We start from the raw sequence: 19169 nt of genomic DNA, 5'->3' as shown, positions 1-19169 counted from the left end.
TGGTCCAAGTATATGCTTTGTATGGACTTCTCCTTGGAGCTGTAACAACAGAGTGCCATTCCCACCTTTTTGAAACTGGGCCACCTTCTTCTTTTTTTTTTTTTTAAAGTCAAGACAAATTGAAAATATTCCAGTGATGTTTCTGTTTGAAAAACTTCCTTCTCTGTTACTCAAAATTGGATTAAAAAGACCCCAAACACTCTAAAGCCAACTATTTCAGCACTCGAGAGACCACACAGTGCAGGAACTCTACCCTTGCTAGTTGTCAGTACTGAAAGACTGTCTCTTCCTTAATTTTTATGGGGTTGAATGGAGCAATTCCAGTTACAAGGATAAAACTGCAACTCACATATAATGCATTCTAGAATTTATCTTGAGTGTTTCTGGCAGAACATCATTTTTAAATTAAGAAACTGAGAAGACAGGTTATGTCCAGATATGCATTAGTAAAGTGTCTTAGCTGGGACCAACACCACCAGTGAAGGGGTTTGGATACAGCAAGCTGCTCAGTGAGCCCACAGCAGCACTTCAGGTTCAGTCTGAAATGCAGCCTCAACAAGGGTGTCACTGAGCCTCGCTCCATCTGTGCCCAGAGCCTCTGTCAATGCCCTCTGTGCCAAAAGCTGTCCCCATGACACTGGCTGGCGAGAGCATCTTAAAGCTGGCCTAATGCCTCTGATTCCTGTGTAAGGGGTGCACACAAGCACGGTCCACTTCACCCAGGTACACTTCACACAACTGAAGGCTGGTAAGTATTAAGTTTCCACAGCTATGTTACTGTGAATCTCCTTTATAAAAGAAAATTGAGACAGTGATCCTTACCTTAGCTTGTCTAAAACATCCAACAGCTGAAGCCCTGGGAGAACAAAAAAATGGATATATGATATATTTGCATTATGACCTACTTGAACTGATCTATTATGATCTTTATATAAAGTTATGCTCCTAAACACTTTGCAGAGAGAACAACTCAAAATATATTCAGATGGCTCTGTCAAAGTGGGCAGGGTCCTCTGGTAGATGAGGAGACCCACGGGACCCGTCTGCAGCTGTGTGAACCACTGCAGCATCTGCCTGGAGGTACTGAGGGACAGAGGCATTTCTGGGCCATGATTCACCTCAGTCCGAACTAGGCATCTGAAATCAGTCAGATGAACGGTGTGATCAGATGTCCCTTGCTCTCCACAGAAGGAAATGGAGCCCAGGCTCACCACCTCACCTTAGGTGAGGTGAACACTAACAATGGTACCTAGGATCCCAGTATTCAAGTAGTTGGAAAGCATTTATGAATTCCAGGGCAGCTTTTATGGATCAGATGAGTAGACATAAGGTGAACAGACCTTATCTCTTCTTATAAGGAGTTTTAAAATATAGAAATGTGGCCACAGAAGATGGCTGGTTATAGAAACGTATTGAAGAAGCTCAAGGGATACAGTGCTGCTTAGATGTCAGAAAAGATCAAAGCTATGCAAAAGCAGCAAAGTTAAATAAATCTGGTTAAAGAAAGGTTGTTGAAGAGAACAGAGACAAAAAAAAAAAGGACTCTGCCTTTAATATTTTTGCAGTTTTGCTCCCCATCCCTCTTTAGTCAACTTATGGATACATCTGAAAATAAAACTGCCCTGTGCTTGGCAACTGATTTTCTTCAGAGAAAGTTAGGTGCAACAAGCATCCTTACCTATGAACTCATTCCTGATCTGTGTCCTTGTTCTTAGCTCTTCTTTCCCCAGTATGATGGCATTGATAGCACTCAGCAGTGTCACCATGTATGGCACATTATCTGTATTGGAGAGCTCATTCATTATGACGCTGAATCGATACTGCTGGTTCTTCACACTCTGTTAATAACACAAATGATTTTTCTGTTCAGACAGATCAGAAACGTCTACCACTTTGATGCAGCTTCTCAGATGGAATTAGCATCTTAAAAGTCAGTTTATCCCACTGTGCACAAGACAGGAAGATCATAAAATGGTTCGGGTTGGAAGGGACCTTAAAGATGATGCAGGTAAAAGCAGCGCTCCTCCATCATGGAGCAGGGCCTGGTCTGCAAAGTCAGTGAAACTCCTCCTGGATCCCTTTATGCTTTCTGATAACTGATGCACCTACCTGAGCTTGTGGCCAGTGAAACCCATGGATGTGGCACTACCTATTTTGCTCACCTGGTAGTGCTTTTCCTGCCAGAAAGAACCTTGTGGTGAGCAGTCATCTGTCCAGGCAAGTCACAGAGCAGCACCGTGGACTTACGCTGACCAGGCCAAATTTCCTACAGTTTTCACCTTATATATTCCTGCCTCTCTTAACAAAATGATGCAAAATGACCTTCATTCCCAGCCCTTTTCTGTGATACACAGATCTACCTGCATGGATCAGAGCAGAGCTGTACCTCCTGCTGCAGCCCAACACTTGCCTTGTAATGGTCCAGAGCATCCAAAGCCAAAGCGTGGCCATCTGATGAGTAAATGCACAGTGCAGCCAGGAGCTCAAAGACTTGCTTTTTGACCATGACATTAGTTGTGTCAAGTGCTGGAAGAAAAACAAAACAAAACAATAAAGAATTTATAATGACATTAATGTTCTGAACCTCAACATCTTCCACTACATGGCTTATGACCAGTGGTAGAAAAAAGACTGAAGAAGTGGAGCCACTACCTGGAAGATGGGAAGAGAAATATCCCAATGTATAAATATCCCATCCCGATAGCATTATGTGATAGTAACTTCTAGTGGGAACGGTAAATACTACAGGTACCCCATTGGCTTTTTGGTGCTGCTTGTAGTTGTTCATCTCTTCCATGTACCACTGGCATGCTGCAACAGCAGCCAAGATCTCAGCACTCACAATCACACATTTTATTTCCCATTTTCACATATGGGTATTTTCTAGAACAGCAGATGAACCATTTTCCTCAATTAATGAGTCTTATTTTTAGTGCAGAAACACACAATATGCATATCAAGTAGGACAATTGTTCTAACCAGTCCTTGTGTATTCCTTTTTTCCACTACTCTTTCTCTGTGAGCTCTGGGAGCTGAGAGGGAATGGAATAGACTATCTTATTTTTCCTTTATTAGTGCACAAAGAAGCTCAACTGCTGGAAAGCCCAGGGTGCCCCCTGTTTTTCACAGCACAAAAAACGCCAGCTCTGTATTTCGCACTAATTAAGAAAACGCAGGGTGGAGAGGAAGGAAGAGGACTTCAAAACTGAAGAGGGGAGCAAGATAGCTTTCAGACTAAATGCATTTTAAAGAGCTACCAATAAAGGCTTCTGGGCACAGCTGTGATCTCAGCTCTGTGGAGCAGCACAGGAGTTATCCTCCCAGCACCACCATCATTAAGCGCTGTACAATAAGTCCTAGGAGATGCCCTGACGAGTTTCATACCTAACGACGACCCAAGTGAAGGGCAGGAGAAAATGAGTGGTATTAGCTACCATCTTCTAGAAGGAACAGACTGAGCAGCACAGAGAACAGGCTCTCCTGAGTCTAAACTGTGCCACCCTCCTTCCGCTTTACAGGGTACAAGCCTGCAAGCCCTTTCAATTCCTCTCCCTCTGCCCTCGGGTCTCACAAAGACTAAACAGCAAATGTCTGCTGACAACAGAAGGGTCGAGGACTTCTCATGCCCGTGTACGGCTGAGGGTGGGTTTATCCCTGCTTTCTCCGTGAACCATGGAGACATTTGTGTGGAAACGAGCCCATCTAAATAGCATTGAGTGGCAAAGGCAATGCCACTTCCAAGCAATACCATTTTAAAGAAGAAAACAATCTCTTTCATTAACGCGTTGCAATCAACAACTTGCAAGAAGCCTGGTGCAGGGCAGGAGGATAAGCAATAGAAAAGTCCACCCTATGCTGCATGCCGCATGCGATGGGTGAAACAGGAAGATGTCTTCTCACCTTGGAAGAGTTTTCTGACGTAGCCCTCGTTGCTCACAATGTATTCAATGCCTTTGTGGGAGTTCATGACGGCTCGCACACAGTTAATGCAGGTGAGCTGAAGCAAGGCATCAGAAATCCTGGCCACTCCTCGCCCAGACAACCTGTCCAGGGCCTCCAGGAGGAGGTCCAGCCCACACAGCTCCAGGAATTGGACCATCCATGCATCATCGCTGTTCTCCAGCCGCTTCTTCAGCCCAGAGTAGTTCACTACTGATGGCATTTGCAGGAGACGGATGCATAGCTCCGGCTCTGCATTTTCCAGGTTGGCCTCTGACTGGTCAGTCTCCTGGGGTCCAAGTTTCTCCTTCAGGGCAGCCCACTTCTTGTGGGCACCTTCCTTTTTGATTGACATCGTGAACAGTTTGTCCTGAAAGAAAAAACAAAAAAAGACAAAGTAAGAAATTTGTTTGGACTGACAAACAACCCTCCGGCAGACCTGGTTTTTCTCCTAGTGATTGGGATGTAAAGCTCAACTGCAGCAGGTCCCAGGTCTCCAGCACGTAGGGCACACACTGGACCAGTCCTCTGTTGCAGAAACTCAATATATCCCCTCCTTAACCACACACATTACATTCAGGCCCTTAAAACTCTGTAGAGAGACTCTTAACACATCTAAGCCAGCAAATACAGCTTTAAAAGTAGCCAAATTACACCAGTCAATAGCCGCTATTTTCATGCAGTGAAAGGATAAGGTTGGAAGCGGCATTATCAGCTCTGAACTCTTTCTTCCCATTAAATCACTTTAAAACCTCACTGTGCTGGAGAGGCTGTGCAGTTTCTAAGCATTTGTAATGGGATGGAGAAGTCATTTTGAGCATATCCTGCTCACAAGAGCATCCGATTACCCTGTTATTTTTTGCTTCTGTTTCTTTTGACTGATGCGGAGGTTAGTTTTATAGTGCTCACTTAATCTCTTCCTGTCTGCTGTAACAGCAAATACGTTTGCAAAATGTGGTGCTCGCCTGTGATAATGTGAGAGCCCAACAGGTTGCAAGTCAGGGGACAGCAGTGGGAGACTATGAAAACATAAAACTATGAAACTATAAAAACTGCATCTTTTCGGAGATGGGAGGCGTCTCCTCAAGGCCCGTCTCCCTGGAGGACATGGCCTGTCTCAGCCGTGCCGGTAACAGCAAGGAGGGCGAGGGGCTGATCCAGCACAGAGAAATAGCAAAGCCAAGTCTCATTAACCCTTGGTGCCAAATCTTATGTTTTTAGGCAGGATCCTTATTTTTCAGATGTGCAGCGATCAAATTATACAATGCAAGTCCTTTTCAAGGCTGAATGCAATCGTTTTACAGCTGAATTGCTCCCAGACAGGACAGTTTGTCCCACAGAAAGGGGATAAACCTGCTGGAACCAAAGCCAGCCGCCAACGCTACCTCCCCTCCCTGCCGTGCCACCAAGAGCTCTGCTTCCCTGGGCTGGTGAGCCCACATGGAGCTCAAAAAAGCCCGGGGGACAGCTGGTCCCCAAAACCCAGCACTTGAAGGACTGAAGGGATTATAGGACAATCTCGCTTTCCCTTACCAGCACAAGGCCTTCTAGCCCTGCAGCGTGTAGGGAAAAAGCTCGAAAAATCGGAACTGAAAGATCTCTGAAAGGTTTTATTTGCCAGGAAGCCAAGGTAAAGAATGGACCATTTACAACCGTTAGAAATAATCTCGTTATTTTAAAGCCTGCCTTGTGATTTTTCCTGGGGACTGCACTGTTGAGAAAGGTCCCAGCTGCTTCGGCGCAGCTCAGCCCCGTGGCCCGTGCTACTGGCTGCTTCTTTACCTGAAAGTCACACCTTGGGGAACACACAGCCAAAAAGTCCGCTCAGTAATTTGCCTTAGGCATTTGGGGCATGATATTATAGGCCTAAACATGCCTCTTGGAAAGACGGGAAGTGCGGTGGGATGGGATATTTGAGAGAGCTCGAACAATTCCCCTGGGGCAAGGTGATGGTGGGACTCTCTGGCAGGGGCACTCCCCTCACGGCTCTCAGCAGCGAAGGCTGTGCTGAGTACGGGTCAGACGGGTGGTGGAGTTAGCGGGATACGGTCACAGAAAATACTTTTAGAGAGCTCTGGTGAAACCCTCTTGCAGAGCTTCCCTTTGCTTCAAAGGCTAAAGAGCTGGCCAAGTGCCCAGTTGTTCCCTGTTTTGTTATCTGAAAAAAATGATGGGCACGATCGAAGAACATGAAGTTGGAAATATACCATCTGAGAACACACTGTACAGCTGAAAAGTAATAAAAAGGACCCTATAAAAAAAAAAACCCAAACCCAAACAACAAACCCTCCTGCCAAAACATGGGCTTGAGTTTCTAAGATTTGTCATCACTGTCTGCGGCCCAGAGCCCTTACTCACTCTTGGTAAAATTCTTGTTGGAGTTAGTCACCCCCAGTCGCTCCTCTGCAACCAAGCCCAGGAATCCGGGTTAGGCTCAATGTGAAGAAGAAGAGAAATCCTCCCTCCCCAGAGGCAGAGAAGCAAAAGTGCCCTGCCTCAGGGCCACAGCCCTGGTGATGGGGCAACATCCCGCACCTCTCGACACAGCCAATTTACAGTCACGGGGCTGCAGAGGCGCTCCCAAGGAGCTGCAGCCAGATCCTGCCCCGTGCTGTGCATCGAGCCAAGGTGGTCCTCTTCCAGTGCCTGTGGGTGAAGACCTTCAGCGCCGGGCAGTGATGAGGACCATCCGACCAAGGTGGAGCACAGCTCATCCTGCCCAGCCCCGTTCTCCAGTGGTTTCCCCGAAGGCCCAAGATCACTCAGTCTCCTGCTGATCTGGGGAACTGGGAATCGACTGTCCTGGATTTTTTACTTCTGCCCAGGGGATGGGCATTGCCAACCCAAGGGCTGGCGGTGGTGCCAAGCCCTGGCTCACTGGGTGGGCCTCGTCCCTCCTTTTGGCTCTGCTGGTAACTCAGGCTCTTTCCTCTCCCAAAGTGAAAGTGTGCACCAAGAAGAGAATCTGGTTTTGGGCCCTATGTGTGCGCAGAAGAGCGTTGTGGTCCCACCAGGTGAGAAAGGCTGTCGGAGGTGGGTGGTCCTCTCGGCTCACAGCTGGGCTCTGCCCTGCCCGGAGCTGTGCCGGCGGCTTGTGCCGTTCAGCCGAGGGGCTACAGAAGTGGCTGCCAACTGCAAGCTCCCTCTCTCTCAGCGTGCCACCTTTTTATACTTGGCAAATCACTTCTTTTATTAGCATATGACTAAACGTTTCTTATCGAACCAGATAACAGAGCGGGCTGGCTTTTTGCTCCTAGTTGTACAAATACTTCATTACGTATCGTATCAGCTACAGAAAATCAGAGAGATTACAATAGCGTTATTGACCTCAGGCTTAGCCACTTTCTGAAAACTAAGCTTAACCAGTGCAAGAGGAGAGAGGAAATACCGACAGAGCATCCTGTTTACCGGTGGATTTGTTCAGAATTACGCTTTCCTCCCCACCTGCTCCGCACAGATGTGAAGAGATGAGAAACAAACCCAGGCAGGTACCTCTCTAAACAGCACTGGCTTGTGTTTTTATGCACTAAGCTGAACAAATTGCATTGATTAAATATTCTCTCCCACAGAGACTGCACTCTTTTTGTGGGGAAGAAAAAAGACAGCTAATGTATCTAATCGTAAAAAGGGAATAAAGTAAATAGGAGCTGTACTATATAAACGGAAAGGAAATAAATATGGAGGAGACCGCAGCACGATTCTGCAGATGGTGTGATAAATCTGTTTACAAACACAGATATGAGCGACATATTATGGATGCAACATCCTTCCATATTTTCCATGAAGCACAGTGTTGCGAAGCCACTCGGATACATCCTTAAAGGGCTGGTAGTTTCGCCTTTTATCTCTGACCACAGGAGCTTATTAGCAGGTAAATGATCTCAGCAGAGAGAGATAAGGGATTAAAATGGAACGCTTCTATCTGGCCGTCTCAGAGAGGCTGAGGGAAGGAAAGTCCCCTGACAAAAACAGACAAGGCGCTTCAGACTTAAAAGGCTGAATACACCTCACCTCCCACCAGCGGAAGGGCATGGGGGCTTTGCTTTTTGCTGCCCAGGCCATAGAAGAGCATGTGATGGTGGAAGCGATGTCCCCAGCCTCTGTGCCCCACCATGCCTGCAGCACCCATGGTCTGCCCTCGCCAGTGATGTGCTCAGCATCGGTGCTGAGTGCTGCTCCCTAGGGCACATCATAGAATCATAGGATGTGTTGGGTTGGAAGGGACCTTTAAAGGCCATCTAGTTCAGCTGCCCTGCAGTAAGCAGGGACATCTTTAACTAGATCAGGTTGCTCAGAACTTCATCAAGTCCGGCCTTGAACATCTCCAGGGATGGGGCCTCCACCACCTCTCTGGGCAACCTGGGCCAGTGTTTCACCACCCTCATTGCGAAGAACTTCTTCCTAATGCCTTCATCTAAACCTACCCTGCTCTAGTTTAAAACCATTGCCCCTCGTCCGATTGCTACATGCCCTTGCAAACAACCCCTCCCCATCCCTCCTGAAGGCCCCCTTCAGGTACTGGAAGGGGCTATAAGGTCTCCCCGGAGCCTTCTCTTCTCCAGGCTGAACAACCCCAACTCTCTCAGCCTGTCTTGCCCCTGATGGTGCATCTCTGCTTGCTGCTGTGGGGACACCCACAGCCCACAACATGCACTGTGATAAATGCAGCCCTCTCCTCATCTTGCTTCTCACCCTCAGAGGTTGATTAGGCCTGACGGGGAATGACCTCTTCTCCCACGTGAATAATGACAGGACCAGAGGAAATGGTCTGAAGCTGCGGCAGGGGAGGTTTAGAATTAGATATTAGGAAGAATTACTTTACTGAAAGAGTGGTCAGGCACTGGAACAGCTTGCCCAGGGGGGTGGTTGAGTCACCATCCATAGAGTTATTTAAGAAACATCTAGATTTGGCACTTCAGGGCATGCTCTAGTGGCAGAGATTGTAGGGTTTGGTTTTTTTGGGGTGGTTTTTTTTTTTTTTTGTGTGTGTGTGTATGGTTGGACTCGATCTCAAAGGTCCTTTCCAACCATGAAGATTCTATGACTCTATGACAGGTAAAGAAGCATCAATGTAAAAATACTCTTAATTTGAAAAGATTCCCTTGGGAAGCATAAAGAAATCATAAATGCTCATTTTCTTGCACCCAGCCACAGCAACATTGCGGTTCACGGTGCTAACTTTTTGGATCATTGGGTTTCCAAAGCTGTGATGTTCCCTGCACCCATCCAACCCAGTTCATAAAATTTCCTCCTCCTTTCTTTTTGAATCAGGTGCTTCCCAGATTCAGTTTTCTGTGCCCCTCTGTCCTTCAAGTCAGCTCCTAGGGAGATGACATCTGTGGGAGATAAATCAGGGCACGTCAGTACTTTCTCCACTCTATGAAGCTGTGGAGAACAGAGCTGCACAGCACAGCTTTCAGTCTGAATTATTCCATGCCTCCAGGATGACATGGATCACAGCAAGGACCTGGGAGGACACGTAAAGACGGATTTCTCAGGGCAGCTAAGTATAATTGAGTGAAAACAAAAGGGAAGAAAAATTACAGGTCAAAACCATCCTGATTTTTTTGGGAGCAGACCCGCTGCCCATGCTGCAGGATGGGGGGAAGGGCGCGAGGGGGAACAGCAGCTCCTTGCTGCCCTTTGAAGAAGCCTGAACGCATCCTTGGCCCCACGTGCTGCCCTTGCAGCCCTCCGCTTCCCTCTGCAATGCTGCAGGGGCACGCCGCCCATCTTTTTTATAAAAGCTCTTTTTCGCTCAGCTCCTCCTCCCTTCCGAGCCCGTTCCTGGCACTCAGGAGCCCGTTCTGCCTGGCTGACTGCTAATGATAGGTTTTGCTTCTGGGTAGTTCCAGTTTTCACTCTGCCGCTGGGAATATGCCGAGCCTTTGTATTTTGCAACGTCAGACTACTCAGTCACTAAAAAGAAACAACATTCTGGCTTTGTGCTTTCCAAAAAACACTTCAAGGAGCATGATGGGTTTGTTCCTCCTCTCCTCTTGCTTTCTTTTCTACTATTGTATTTTCCCGTGCAGCGTCTGAAGAGCTCACATACATACAGGCTAACGAAATCATCCTCCCACACACCAAAAGAAGTGGTGGTGGGGTGAGGGACCACAAATCTCTATTTCAGAAACCAATCTGACCTCTTGGTGTGGGCCCATTAGCATCGGTAGGAACCAGCGGCGTACTCAGTCTCGCAGGGGAGCCGAGAGTACAGGTACAGTGGGAAATCAAGGTGTGGAAACCAAGGCATGTTTTGCCTCACAGATTACAGCAGAATTAGCTGCGACCCAGGCTCAGCAGGCAAATCAACTGCTGCTTCATCCTTTTTCTGCCATAGCCAGTAGCTTCAGTTGCCTTCAGATCTAGTTATTCTTGATCCTCAGCTGTATCAGAGGCAGCAAACTCCCAGAAAAGGACTTCAGTGCATAGACAAAAAGGACCATGCCCCTACTGATATAAATATTATGCCAGCTTATTCTGTTACAAAGAAAGGAAAACCACGTTGCCCTGATTCAGTCCCATCCACCACTATTAGGATGCTGTGTGCCAGCACAGCTTCCCTCTCCCGGGCAAACAGAAGTTATGATATCCAGTGATGCCTTACACAAGTTGTAAATGTGTCCATTCAGTATGTATTGGTTGTGGTGGGGTTACACCAGGATTAACTACACCGGTAAAAATAATCACCAGTGCCTTCTTCCTCACCGGTAAATAAACAAGTAAATAAATCATCAGGCTGCTACAGGTACCACATACAAATCAAGCTCAAGTGAGATGCTCAAGGATGTTTATGTTAAGATCTTCAGTGGCGTCTAAAGCCTTATTTATACTTAAAGGCTGCTCTAGCTTAGCTTTAAATGCGTTTAAAAGCACTCTTTGTTACAACAGTAACGCTGTCTGAAGATGCTCAATAATCAATGCACCTTAACCCAGTAAGCCAGGTTTAAATCAAGCTGGTCCCGCTGTCAGACCTTTGCTTCAGAAACGGCCACTGCCACTGGGGAGACCTGGCCAGAAGCAACGCGTGAGCCTTCCCTATCTCTCTGGGCGCCAAGTCCGCCAAACCAATTTAAAAGGCTTTCCAGGGTGGATACGAGCCCTGCAGCATCCCCACAGGCTGCCACAGGCCTTCAGAGGCATGGCAGATTTTGGGTTGGGGGGATGCCAGGTGGTAGCCAGCACTTGCCCCATGCAGGTAGAGGGTGCCAGCTCCCAGCTACAAATGGGGCTATAAAAGCTTCACCCCGGTCTCACCGGGGCTTCCTCCCTGCTGTCGTTAGCAGACCCACAGAAGCGAACGAGGTGTCCTGACCCCAGCCAGAAAGGAATGGGACTCAGGTCTGGATCCCACGAAAATCCTGATGGGACATAAGGCTGGCCTGGAGGCTCCCCCACTCCCAGCTCCAGCGCCCGCCTGCTCCGGCATCCAGCCCACAGTAGCGATTCCAGCATCATTTGGCATTTTGGGATGCAATTTATTATTATGATTTGGGGGTCATGTGAGAAGCAGAAACTGTTACTCAGCAACACCAACAGCGTGGTGGTAACTTTCTAAGACTCTCCCAGTTCCTGCTCAACGGGAAGCTGTCACACAAACAGTTATTATGAGGACCAAAACCCTTTTATTACTGTTTTGTTTGTTTTTTAAACACCTCCACAGGATGCCACGAGGACAGGGAAAATGGACAGAGGAAAGAATTCCTACCTCGGAGCTGAAGCCAAATTATTCTCTTGTCTCTCTCGCATGAAGGATCCTTCTCGACCGGCTCCCCAGCCAGCTCATTTTCTCCTTCCCTGCCAAGTGACCTGCAGTCAATAAAGTCTAAATCCCTGAACGAGCGTGTCTGTGAACCGCACCTCTAAGAAAGTTCAACAGGATGTCAGCGTCTAATAGCATGTAAATACCAGTCTTCAGAAAGGTGCAAGGAAGTGACTTTTCTGTAGCCTCCAGGGAAGGCATTTGCATGTCATTTGTGACCCCTCTCATTCACTCCGCGCTGGCTGCTGGGAGGGTGACACTTCCCCACGGGCACCGCACATCCATCCGCCAGCATGGGAAAGCGGTCCTGGCATCGGGTGACTCAGAGCACGGAAATGATCAAAGCAGGGAAATGATCTGGCGAAGGGAAGGAAAAAAAAAAAAAGAAAAAACAATAAAGAAAAGAAAAAAAGAGGAAGAAGGCTGGCAGGGGTGGGTGGGATGGAGAGTGTGGGGGTGGCAGATGGTGGGGACAGCCCCTTGCACCTTGCATCAGCCACGCGGGGTTTTCTGGCTTTGTGGCATTGGGGATTTGAACACGGCAAGATCTCAGGGGTCTTTGAAATGCTCGGAGAGCCAGGACAGCTTAAAATAACGAGGTTGTCAGACCCAAGTCTGCTCACCCTGGGATCAGCAGCTAGGAGACGGCAGGCCAGCAAAGGTTGGAGGCTCAGGAGTGTCCCCATGGGCAGGGGCTCAATGACGGGAACCCACCAGGGCACCCCTAAGGTCCTGCTAAGCTTCGATCCAGTCTGGCTTTTATGGGCTGAGCAGGCTCTAAAGACTTTAAAAGCTCTTTTTAACATAAAACATCTCTGTGACTTTCTGGTCGAGATCTCATGTGGAAACTAGCTTGTGAGCCGCAGCTGTAAAATGCATCCATTCAGCCTCTTGGGAGGTGTCAACCGAAAGCCAGTTATTATTAAATTGTGAATATTTCAACATGGCCCATTTTAGCAGAGGCCTCCTGCCTGGCTCAGGGTAGCAGTCAGACATCAAATACTGTTTTTTTTTTTTCTTACTCCGTGAGGCCTCTACCCTGAATTGAACACCCTAGATAAAAAGTTGGAGCCCATGGCAAGAGTTTCCCTGCCTTGGTGGGGAATTTCAACCCATGTGTACATGAGCACAGCTCCACCAATATTAGAAATACACCCATCTGTTTGCCCTTCCATCCAAATTCAGCTTGCCTTTAAGACACGTGCTTTCTAATTAAGGCAGTTTCACCATGACAATTTGATGTCCAGGGAAATGACTCTGCGCAGCTCCCCATCCTGCTGGAGGAAGCATTCTGAGAGCGTGTTTACACAATCCAAGGCAAACATTAATTCATGAGGGGTTTTACAACGGCAAACAAGTTTCACTTTACGTTACGTGCGCTCCTGAAGTGTAATCCCCAAGCCCTCAAAAGATCAGCTGCTAATCTGGTTCTTGGGAGCAGGATGGGGCTCACAGCAGGTTTTAGGGGAAAAAAAAAAAAGTTAAGAGAAAAAAAAAATTCCTGCAAAGAAAGCATTGTTGATGTTGCAAATTCCTGTCCTCGCAACCACGGAAGAAATTTAAAAGGGCTATCAGCTCCCATCAGGTTTCATCTGAAGCCTGGACATGTGAGATATACCAGAAGTGTTTGTGTTCTTAGAAAGGCTGCATCGTCTCCGACATAAAAATAAGCAGAAGCAGAGAAACTGGTCTAAAAAAGCCAGCTCTAGGACTGCAGTGTCCCTCTGTGGGCCCCACGGCACATGAACGGCAACAGCAATGGGCAGCAGCTGAGAAAAATGAGGGGGTTCGGATGCCAGCTCCGGATCCCAGCTCGTGCCTCGCTTGTGCTGCTGCCAGATGTTTGCAGCCCTGCCTGGCTGCTGCAGGCAGCTGCCTGCGTCCTCGCCGTGGTCGAATGTCGTCCCGCACCGGAGCAGCTCCTGGACAGACCGGTGCTTCTGCACCCTGCCGAGCTCAGCCCCCAGCCGAGGTCCGTCAACCCAACTGTCCCTTAACTCATCCCTAGCAAAGGTGTTTGCTCTTCATGGCATCACCAGAAAGACTCCACGCATGCGGCTGTGTCTCTGACTGAATGCTTTGGGCGCTGCCTGGGGAGTGAGGGTTTCCTTGGCACCCCTGGCCTCCTCTTCCTCTGGAGGAAGCCACGGCAGGCCCACGCCGATGTGTTTGGAGAGGGGTGACGGTGAGGAGTCTGAAGGCGTATCACCCAAGAGAGATGAGTGCTGTCCTGAGGAGCAAAGATTTGTCCCCAAACCACAAGGATGTGGGGTGTTAAGGGCGTAAATCCTTCTATGGACCCATCCCCTCACGTCTGAGCTTCTGTCCCAGTAGCTTTGCTTTCAGGTTGCTCAGAGAGGGCTAATGGTTTTCCCCCAGCAAATCAGCCCAATTTTACCCCAGTTTTCTAGCAGATGATCTGGTGGTCCTCTGAACAGTAATAGTATCAAAATCAGACAGATTAAAACAAGAACTGAAATTTTAGTCCCATATTTGGTAAAGAAGAGCCGAGATCCTCTACAGCTCCAGCATTGCTCCACTGCCTCTGGATTGCAGCGCGGTGGCTCCCCTGCCCACACGGCGGGCTCATGAAATGCAGGCACCTAATTAAATAGAAATAAATACATCTCATTTGCCCTTAGGAATTAGATTACTCCTAATTACAGCAATCAGTGTCTTCTCACTGGTCCATGTTTATGTGACAAATCAGCTCCCATGCCAGTGGCTTTTTTCCTACATTATGTCAAGGATTTTGGAAAGGAGACACCCAGCTCAGTTCTGGCTGGCAGGGAGAGGTGCCAGCCAGAAGTCTGCTGCAATGGCTCTTTTTAGGTGATCCTGCCTAAAACGCCTAGTATCATCCGCTACTAAATTACTAAACATCAGCACAGCCAGTATTCAAGAATTACAGGTTAGAATATTCACCTCCGCATCTCGGTGGCTGGCTTAGTGGGTACTGTGGCTTCTATGGAGCCAGTGAAGACACCCATGTCTTTATAGGAGAAAAATTAAGGTACTGGGAAGAAATCTGGTTAATTCATAGAATCACAGAATGGTTTGGGTTGTAAGCAACCTTAAAGATCATCTAGTTCCAACCCCCCTGCCATGGGCAGAGACACCTCCCACTAGACCAGGCTGCTCAAAGCCCCATCCAGCCTGGCCTTGAACACTTCCAGGGATGGGGCATCCACAACTTCTCTGGGCAACCTGTTCCAGTGTCTCACCACCCTCACAGTAAAGAATTCCTTCCTAATATCCAATCTAAATCTACCCTCTTTCAGTCTGAAACCATTACCCCTTGTCCTATCATTACACGCCCTGATGAAGAGTCCCTCCCCATCCTTCTTGTAGGCCCCAAATTCAACAACACTCCTTTATTCATGCGAGAACTGAACTCTGCGTTAAGCAACCAGAAGGACCAGTGTCAAAGAAAGTGCTGAAAGGGCACTGAAAGGGGGTTTGGCCAGGTGAAGACATACAAATTTAGGGGGAGAGCCCAATCCTCCCCTTGCCCACAAGGAAGGGAAGGTGCCTGGCTTTTGCAGCGTGACCCTGTGCCGTGGGGACAGCAGGCAACACGAGAAGAGCTGCTGGGGAGCAGATGGGGTAGGCCAGCGAGGACCTTCCCAGGCATCGGTGAAGCACAGTGAAAGCAGCCGATTTGCTCCCTCCTTGGGGAGCAGAGACATCCGAGCATACTCAGGGAGCAAGATGGGAGCTGCAAAGCTGACTGCTGGCTCTTCTGCCTACTGAATTTCTCTGCTCTCCTTGGAGACTGACACCCCTCCAGCCCTCTTGTCACAGACCAGCTCTCTGACGGCTTTCTGCTCAATACATTCCCTTTGGACGATGCTATAAGCAGGGGAGAAAAAAAAAAAAGCCTTCTGAAGTAGTCTTTATCTGATGGATACTTCAGATAATGAAAATAAAAGACTCTGCTACTGCCAGCATATGCATATTTCCAGTACCTTTGTACTTAATGGGGTTGATCTGCTTTACACATCCAAAACATTTGTTCCGCAGCTCTTTTGGTAGGAAGCTTCTGCAACAAAAGAACATCCTGTTTTGGGGAGGGAGCTTCCAGCTGGGGAGATTTAACTGTTAAGCATGGGGAACTTGGTGCTTGCTTTGGACAGGCGACAACAAAGTTTTCTGCCGCAACCCCAAACAGCACCAGCAGCTCTACCCAGAGCAAAGGGCAGAGACCCACGCACGTATGTGCTCCTAAGCACAGGCTGGGTAAAGAGCCTGATATTTATTCAGTTTATTTATCCTGCATACACATCTTACACTCGTGCTAAGGCTGCAGGAAAACTGCTTAGGAATTGCCAGGATGAAGGCTTCTGGGGCAGCTGAACTCTGCTCCCTTGCACAAACACTGGTGCTGCAGCACCAAGAAGATGTAATTACAGAAAAAAAGACCTTTTAGCCCTGGCCCAGGGCGAGAGAAGCAGGTGAGTCCTGTGCGGGTTTTAGCTGTACTTCTCTGGCACAGGCACAAACCCTCCTCACTTGCACAAGGATGAAGATCTTCGGGCAGGGAATAGAATCATAGAATCGCCTTGGTTGGAAGGGACCTTTCAGATCATCGAGTCCAACCATCAACCTAACACTGACAAAAACCATCACTAAAACATGTCGCTAGGCACTATGTCTACCCGTCTTTTAAATACCTCCAGGGATGGCGACTCAACCACTTCCCTGGGCAGCCTGTTCCAATGCTCTTCCCTATAGCTCCATAGCTCTTCCCTGAAAAACAGAATGATGCAGGAGGTCCATAGGGCAAAGGGTTGTAGGCACCACTAAGCCAAAGAGCTACCCAGATCCATATTAACGTTTACAGATGTCCCTGCTGAAAAAAGCTACCAAGACACCAGAACGGTACACAAGGAAGCAGCGTTTTTCCAGCTGCTCTCCAACCAGGCTGCAAACGCGACTCCCTCCTATTGAGATCAGCTTTTCCATTCAACCGCTGATGAATCATGGCGGCTGGTATCTCACCTGGTGAACAGCCCCAGAGCAAACATCCTGAACGTTTTTGTTCAGATAAGGCTGAGGATAGCCAGGATTCCTAATGGCACAGGCAAAGTACATATTGCACACAGTAAGGAGAACAGACCCAGATACTGCCAGGTACTTTCCTGCGAGCTGGTCTGAATAAGGACGACGTTACTAACAGTAACCAGAGAACATGCTCAGCTACTAATTCAAGAAGTTACGCATTTGAGCCGTTTAAAATAAATTCTTGCAATAGAGTGGCTTAGCATGGTTTCAAAACTAATCCACTCCAAAGGTGCCTTCAGACTATTTTCTCTACTGCTGGGTGAAAAAGTTTGAAGTCCCTATTTTATAACGCAGTAATCCTAGAACACGGACTGGCTTAACCCTTCCTTTGCTACAGCACTTGGTCCAGCTGTTTCAAGAGGACCTAAAGTTGTCCTCCTAGATATTATCTTTCCAGTTCTAGCTTGGAATTAACGCGAAGGGATTTCAATATGGTCCAACCAGCTGGAGGTTTATGATGGGAAATTCTCATGCTGGGGCAAAATGGCCTTACTACACATAGGTCTAACTTACACGCAGGATATCTTACACCAACGCTTTGATCTCTTTCAGTTTTTCCTGCATGATAATTTAAATCACTTTAGAAACCAGTAGTTGATACTGTTTTTAACTTTCTAAAGAAATCAGTTGTTCAGTCATATCCTCAGGTTTGCATAGTCCAAAGAGCTGCAGTGTTATACGCCAGCTGAGCATGCGGCTGTCATTGATCCTCAAGAGGAAAACCACTATATTTATCTGATAAATAAATACACAACTAATATTAGGATATCTTTTTATAAATGATTAATCTCTACACATATGGCTTGCTGCAACACCTGCTTACAAGTGTTATCAGAACAGCGGTTTGGGAATTACAGGCTTGTAAGTCAGTTTAGCTTTGTGATAGTCCTTTCCCCTACCTTTCTTCTAGATAGGCAGAGGCCATATTTAGACCTTGGTAATGGTTGTGGAGGTCCAGTGCATTTCCAGTAATGGAAATAACAAAACCCAGAATTTATCCCCAGGCTTGTAAAAGAAGCCTCGGGACTGGGTAAATACAAAATAACTCATGAATATTGGACAGCTTGTTCTGAAATGTGGAACTACAGCCCATCAGCGCATAAACAAGCAAGCAGAGCCAAGCGGGCTGGAAAGCAGCCTTCTGAGGAAGAAATGGAGCAGCTCAGCCAGGCTTCGGATGCAAGCTACTCGGGGAGCCGGGTGCCACAGCAGCATGATGTAAAACAGAAGGGAAACAAGTTATAAAACCTGTCAGGGAATAAAAAAAAATATTTATTCCTCAGTTCACCTTCATGGCAGGCTCAACGTTGTACCACTTGTCATGTAAGTCAAGAGCAAGACATGCTCACAAATAGTTCCTCAATTGCAGAGCCCACTGCTGAAGCGCCAGGTAAATATCGCAACCCACAGTTTCTTTTTCTGTGCATACTTTTTTTGCCCTGGCTCAGAGCGCTTTTGCTTTACTGCATTGTACGCGCAGCTGAAAGTTAAGCTGACCAACTCCAAAAGACTTCTTTTTTTCTTTTTTTCTTTTTTTTTTAAATAGCAAAAGTAATTAATCCGCTTCAGAGAATGAATCGGCCTTTTCTGAGCTAGAAACACACAAAGGAGGAGATTGTGGCTGTTTCTGGGGCGGGCGGGAGGCTTACTCACACAACCAAGGCGACGGAGGCAGCCGCCCGGGGTCGGCCAAAACTGACGGAAAGAGCTGATTTGCCACGGCTTCGTTTCCCGGTGGGCTGTGGGGAGAAAACCATCCCTCACAAAAAGCTGCTACCTTGTACTATGGGAACTTGTGTCTCCACCTGGGGCCTCTGTTCAGGAAATAAATGCTAAGGCCCAGCTGGCTGCTCTCAGCGAACACCGCACAATGACTTAACAGAAAAGAAGGATGGACGAGAAATAGACAGTTTCCAGATAGAGGAAACCAGTACAACAGAAGCAGCACGGAGATAGCTGCCGCCTTATTAAAAATAATGCAATTTAGCCGAACAAACAGAGGGTAACAAAGTTATTCCTTAGCTACACCGGCACAAACAGAGCAGCTCACCGAAGTTATAAATAAATAAATGGAAATGATGCCATCCTCACTCAGCGACTCGGAGAGAGGGAAGGGGCTCCGCCAGCCCCGACTCCCCGTGGAGAGGCTCGCTGCGGAGCAGATCCATGGGTCTCCAAATTCATCTGACCACCGCAAGGAGCAAAAATCACCAACATTTTCCATTTTAAACTAGAACTAAATTTAGAGGTTTTATGGCTGCAGGGTGCCTCCTTTCCCACACTTCCCTGGAGCGATCTCCAAATTCCTCTGCCATCCTTGCTCGTTAAAATGTGACTCAGCTCTCCCAGCTGGAAATGTGGGGACCAACACAGTCACGAGGTGGCCTGCTGCCATTAGTGA

General features: G+C 47.7%; 1 protein-coding gene across 1 annotated transcript; it reads right to left on the bottom strand.

The window, feature by feature from the left end:
- Positions 1 to 818: 818 nt before the first annotated feature.
- Positions 819 to 12061, bottom strand: LOC128908906 (inverted formin-2-like). Its single transcript, XM_054199899.1, has 5 exons — positions 11651 to 12061; positions 3901 to 4309; positions 2411 to 2526; positions 1679 to 1838; positions 819 to 856 (listed from the first exon to the last, which is right to left on the bottom strand). Exons 2-5 carry the CDS (start codon positions 4292 to 4294, stop codon positions 819 to 821), a joined length of 708 nt encoding a protein of 235 aa, XP_054055874.1. The 5' UTR covers positions 4295 to 4309; positions 11651 to 12061.
- Between the last annotated feature and the right edge of the window lie 7108 nt (positions 12062 to 19169).

The sequence above is a fragment of the Rissa tridactyla genome, chromosome 4, assembly GCF_028500815.1.
Source record: "Rissa tridactyla isolate bRisTri1 chromosome 4, bRisTri1.patW.cur.20221130, whole genome shotgun sequence".
NCBI classification, from domain to species: domain Eukaryota; kingdom Metazoa; phylum Chordata; class Aves; order Charadriiformes; family Laridae; genus Rissa; species Rissa tridactyla.
The sequence above is the reverse complement of the archived record's forward strand: the minus strand, read 5'-3'. Positions and strand labels throughout refer to the sequence as shown.

What these genes read in the sequence shown, in the direction of transcription:
- LOC128908906 (XM_054199899.1), bottom strand. Translation starts at nt 4,294, where the DNA reads ATGTCAATCAAAAAGGAAGGTGCCCACAAGAAGTGGGCTGCCCTGAAG. An exon ending in CGTCAGAAAACTCTTCCAAG is followed by an intron (nt 2,527 to 3,900) that starts GTGAGAAGACAT and finishes TTTTTCTTCCAG; the next exon opens with CACTTGACACAACTAATGTC. An exon ending in ATGCTCTGGACCATTACAAG is followed by an intron (nt 1,839 to 2,410) that starts GCAAGTGTTGGG and finishes TGTTATTAACAG; the next exon opens with AGTGTGAAGAACCAGCAGTA.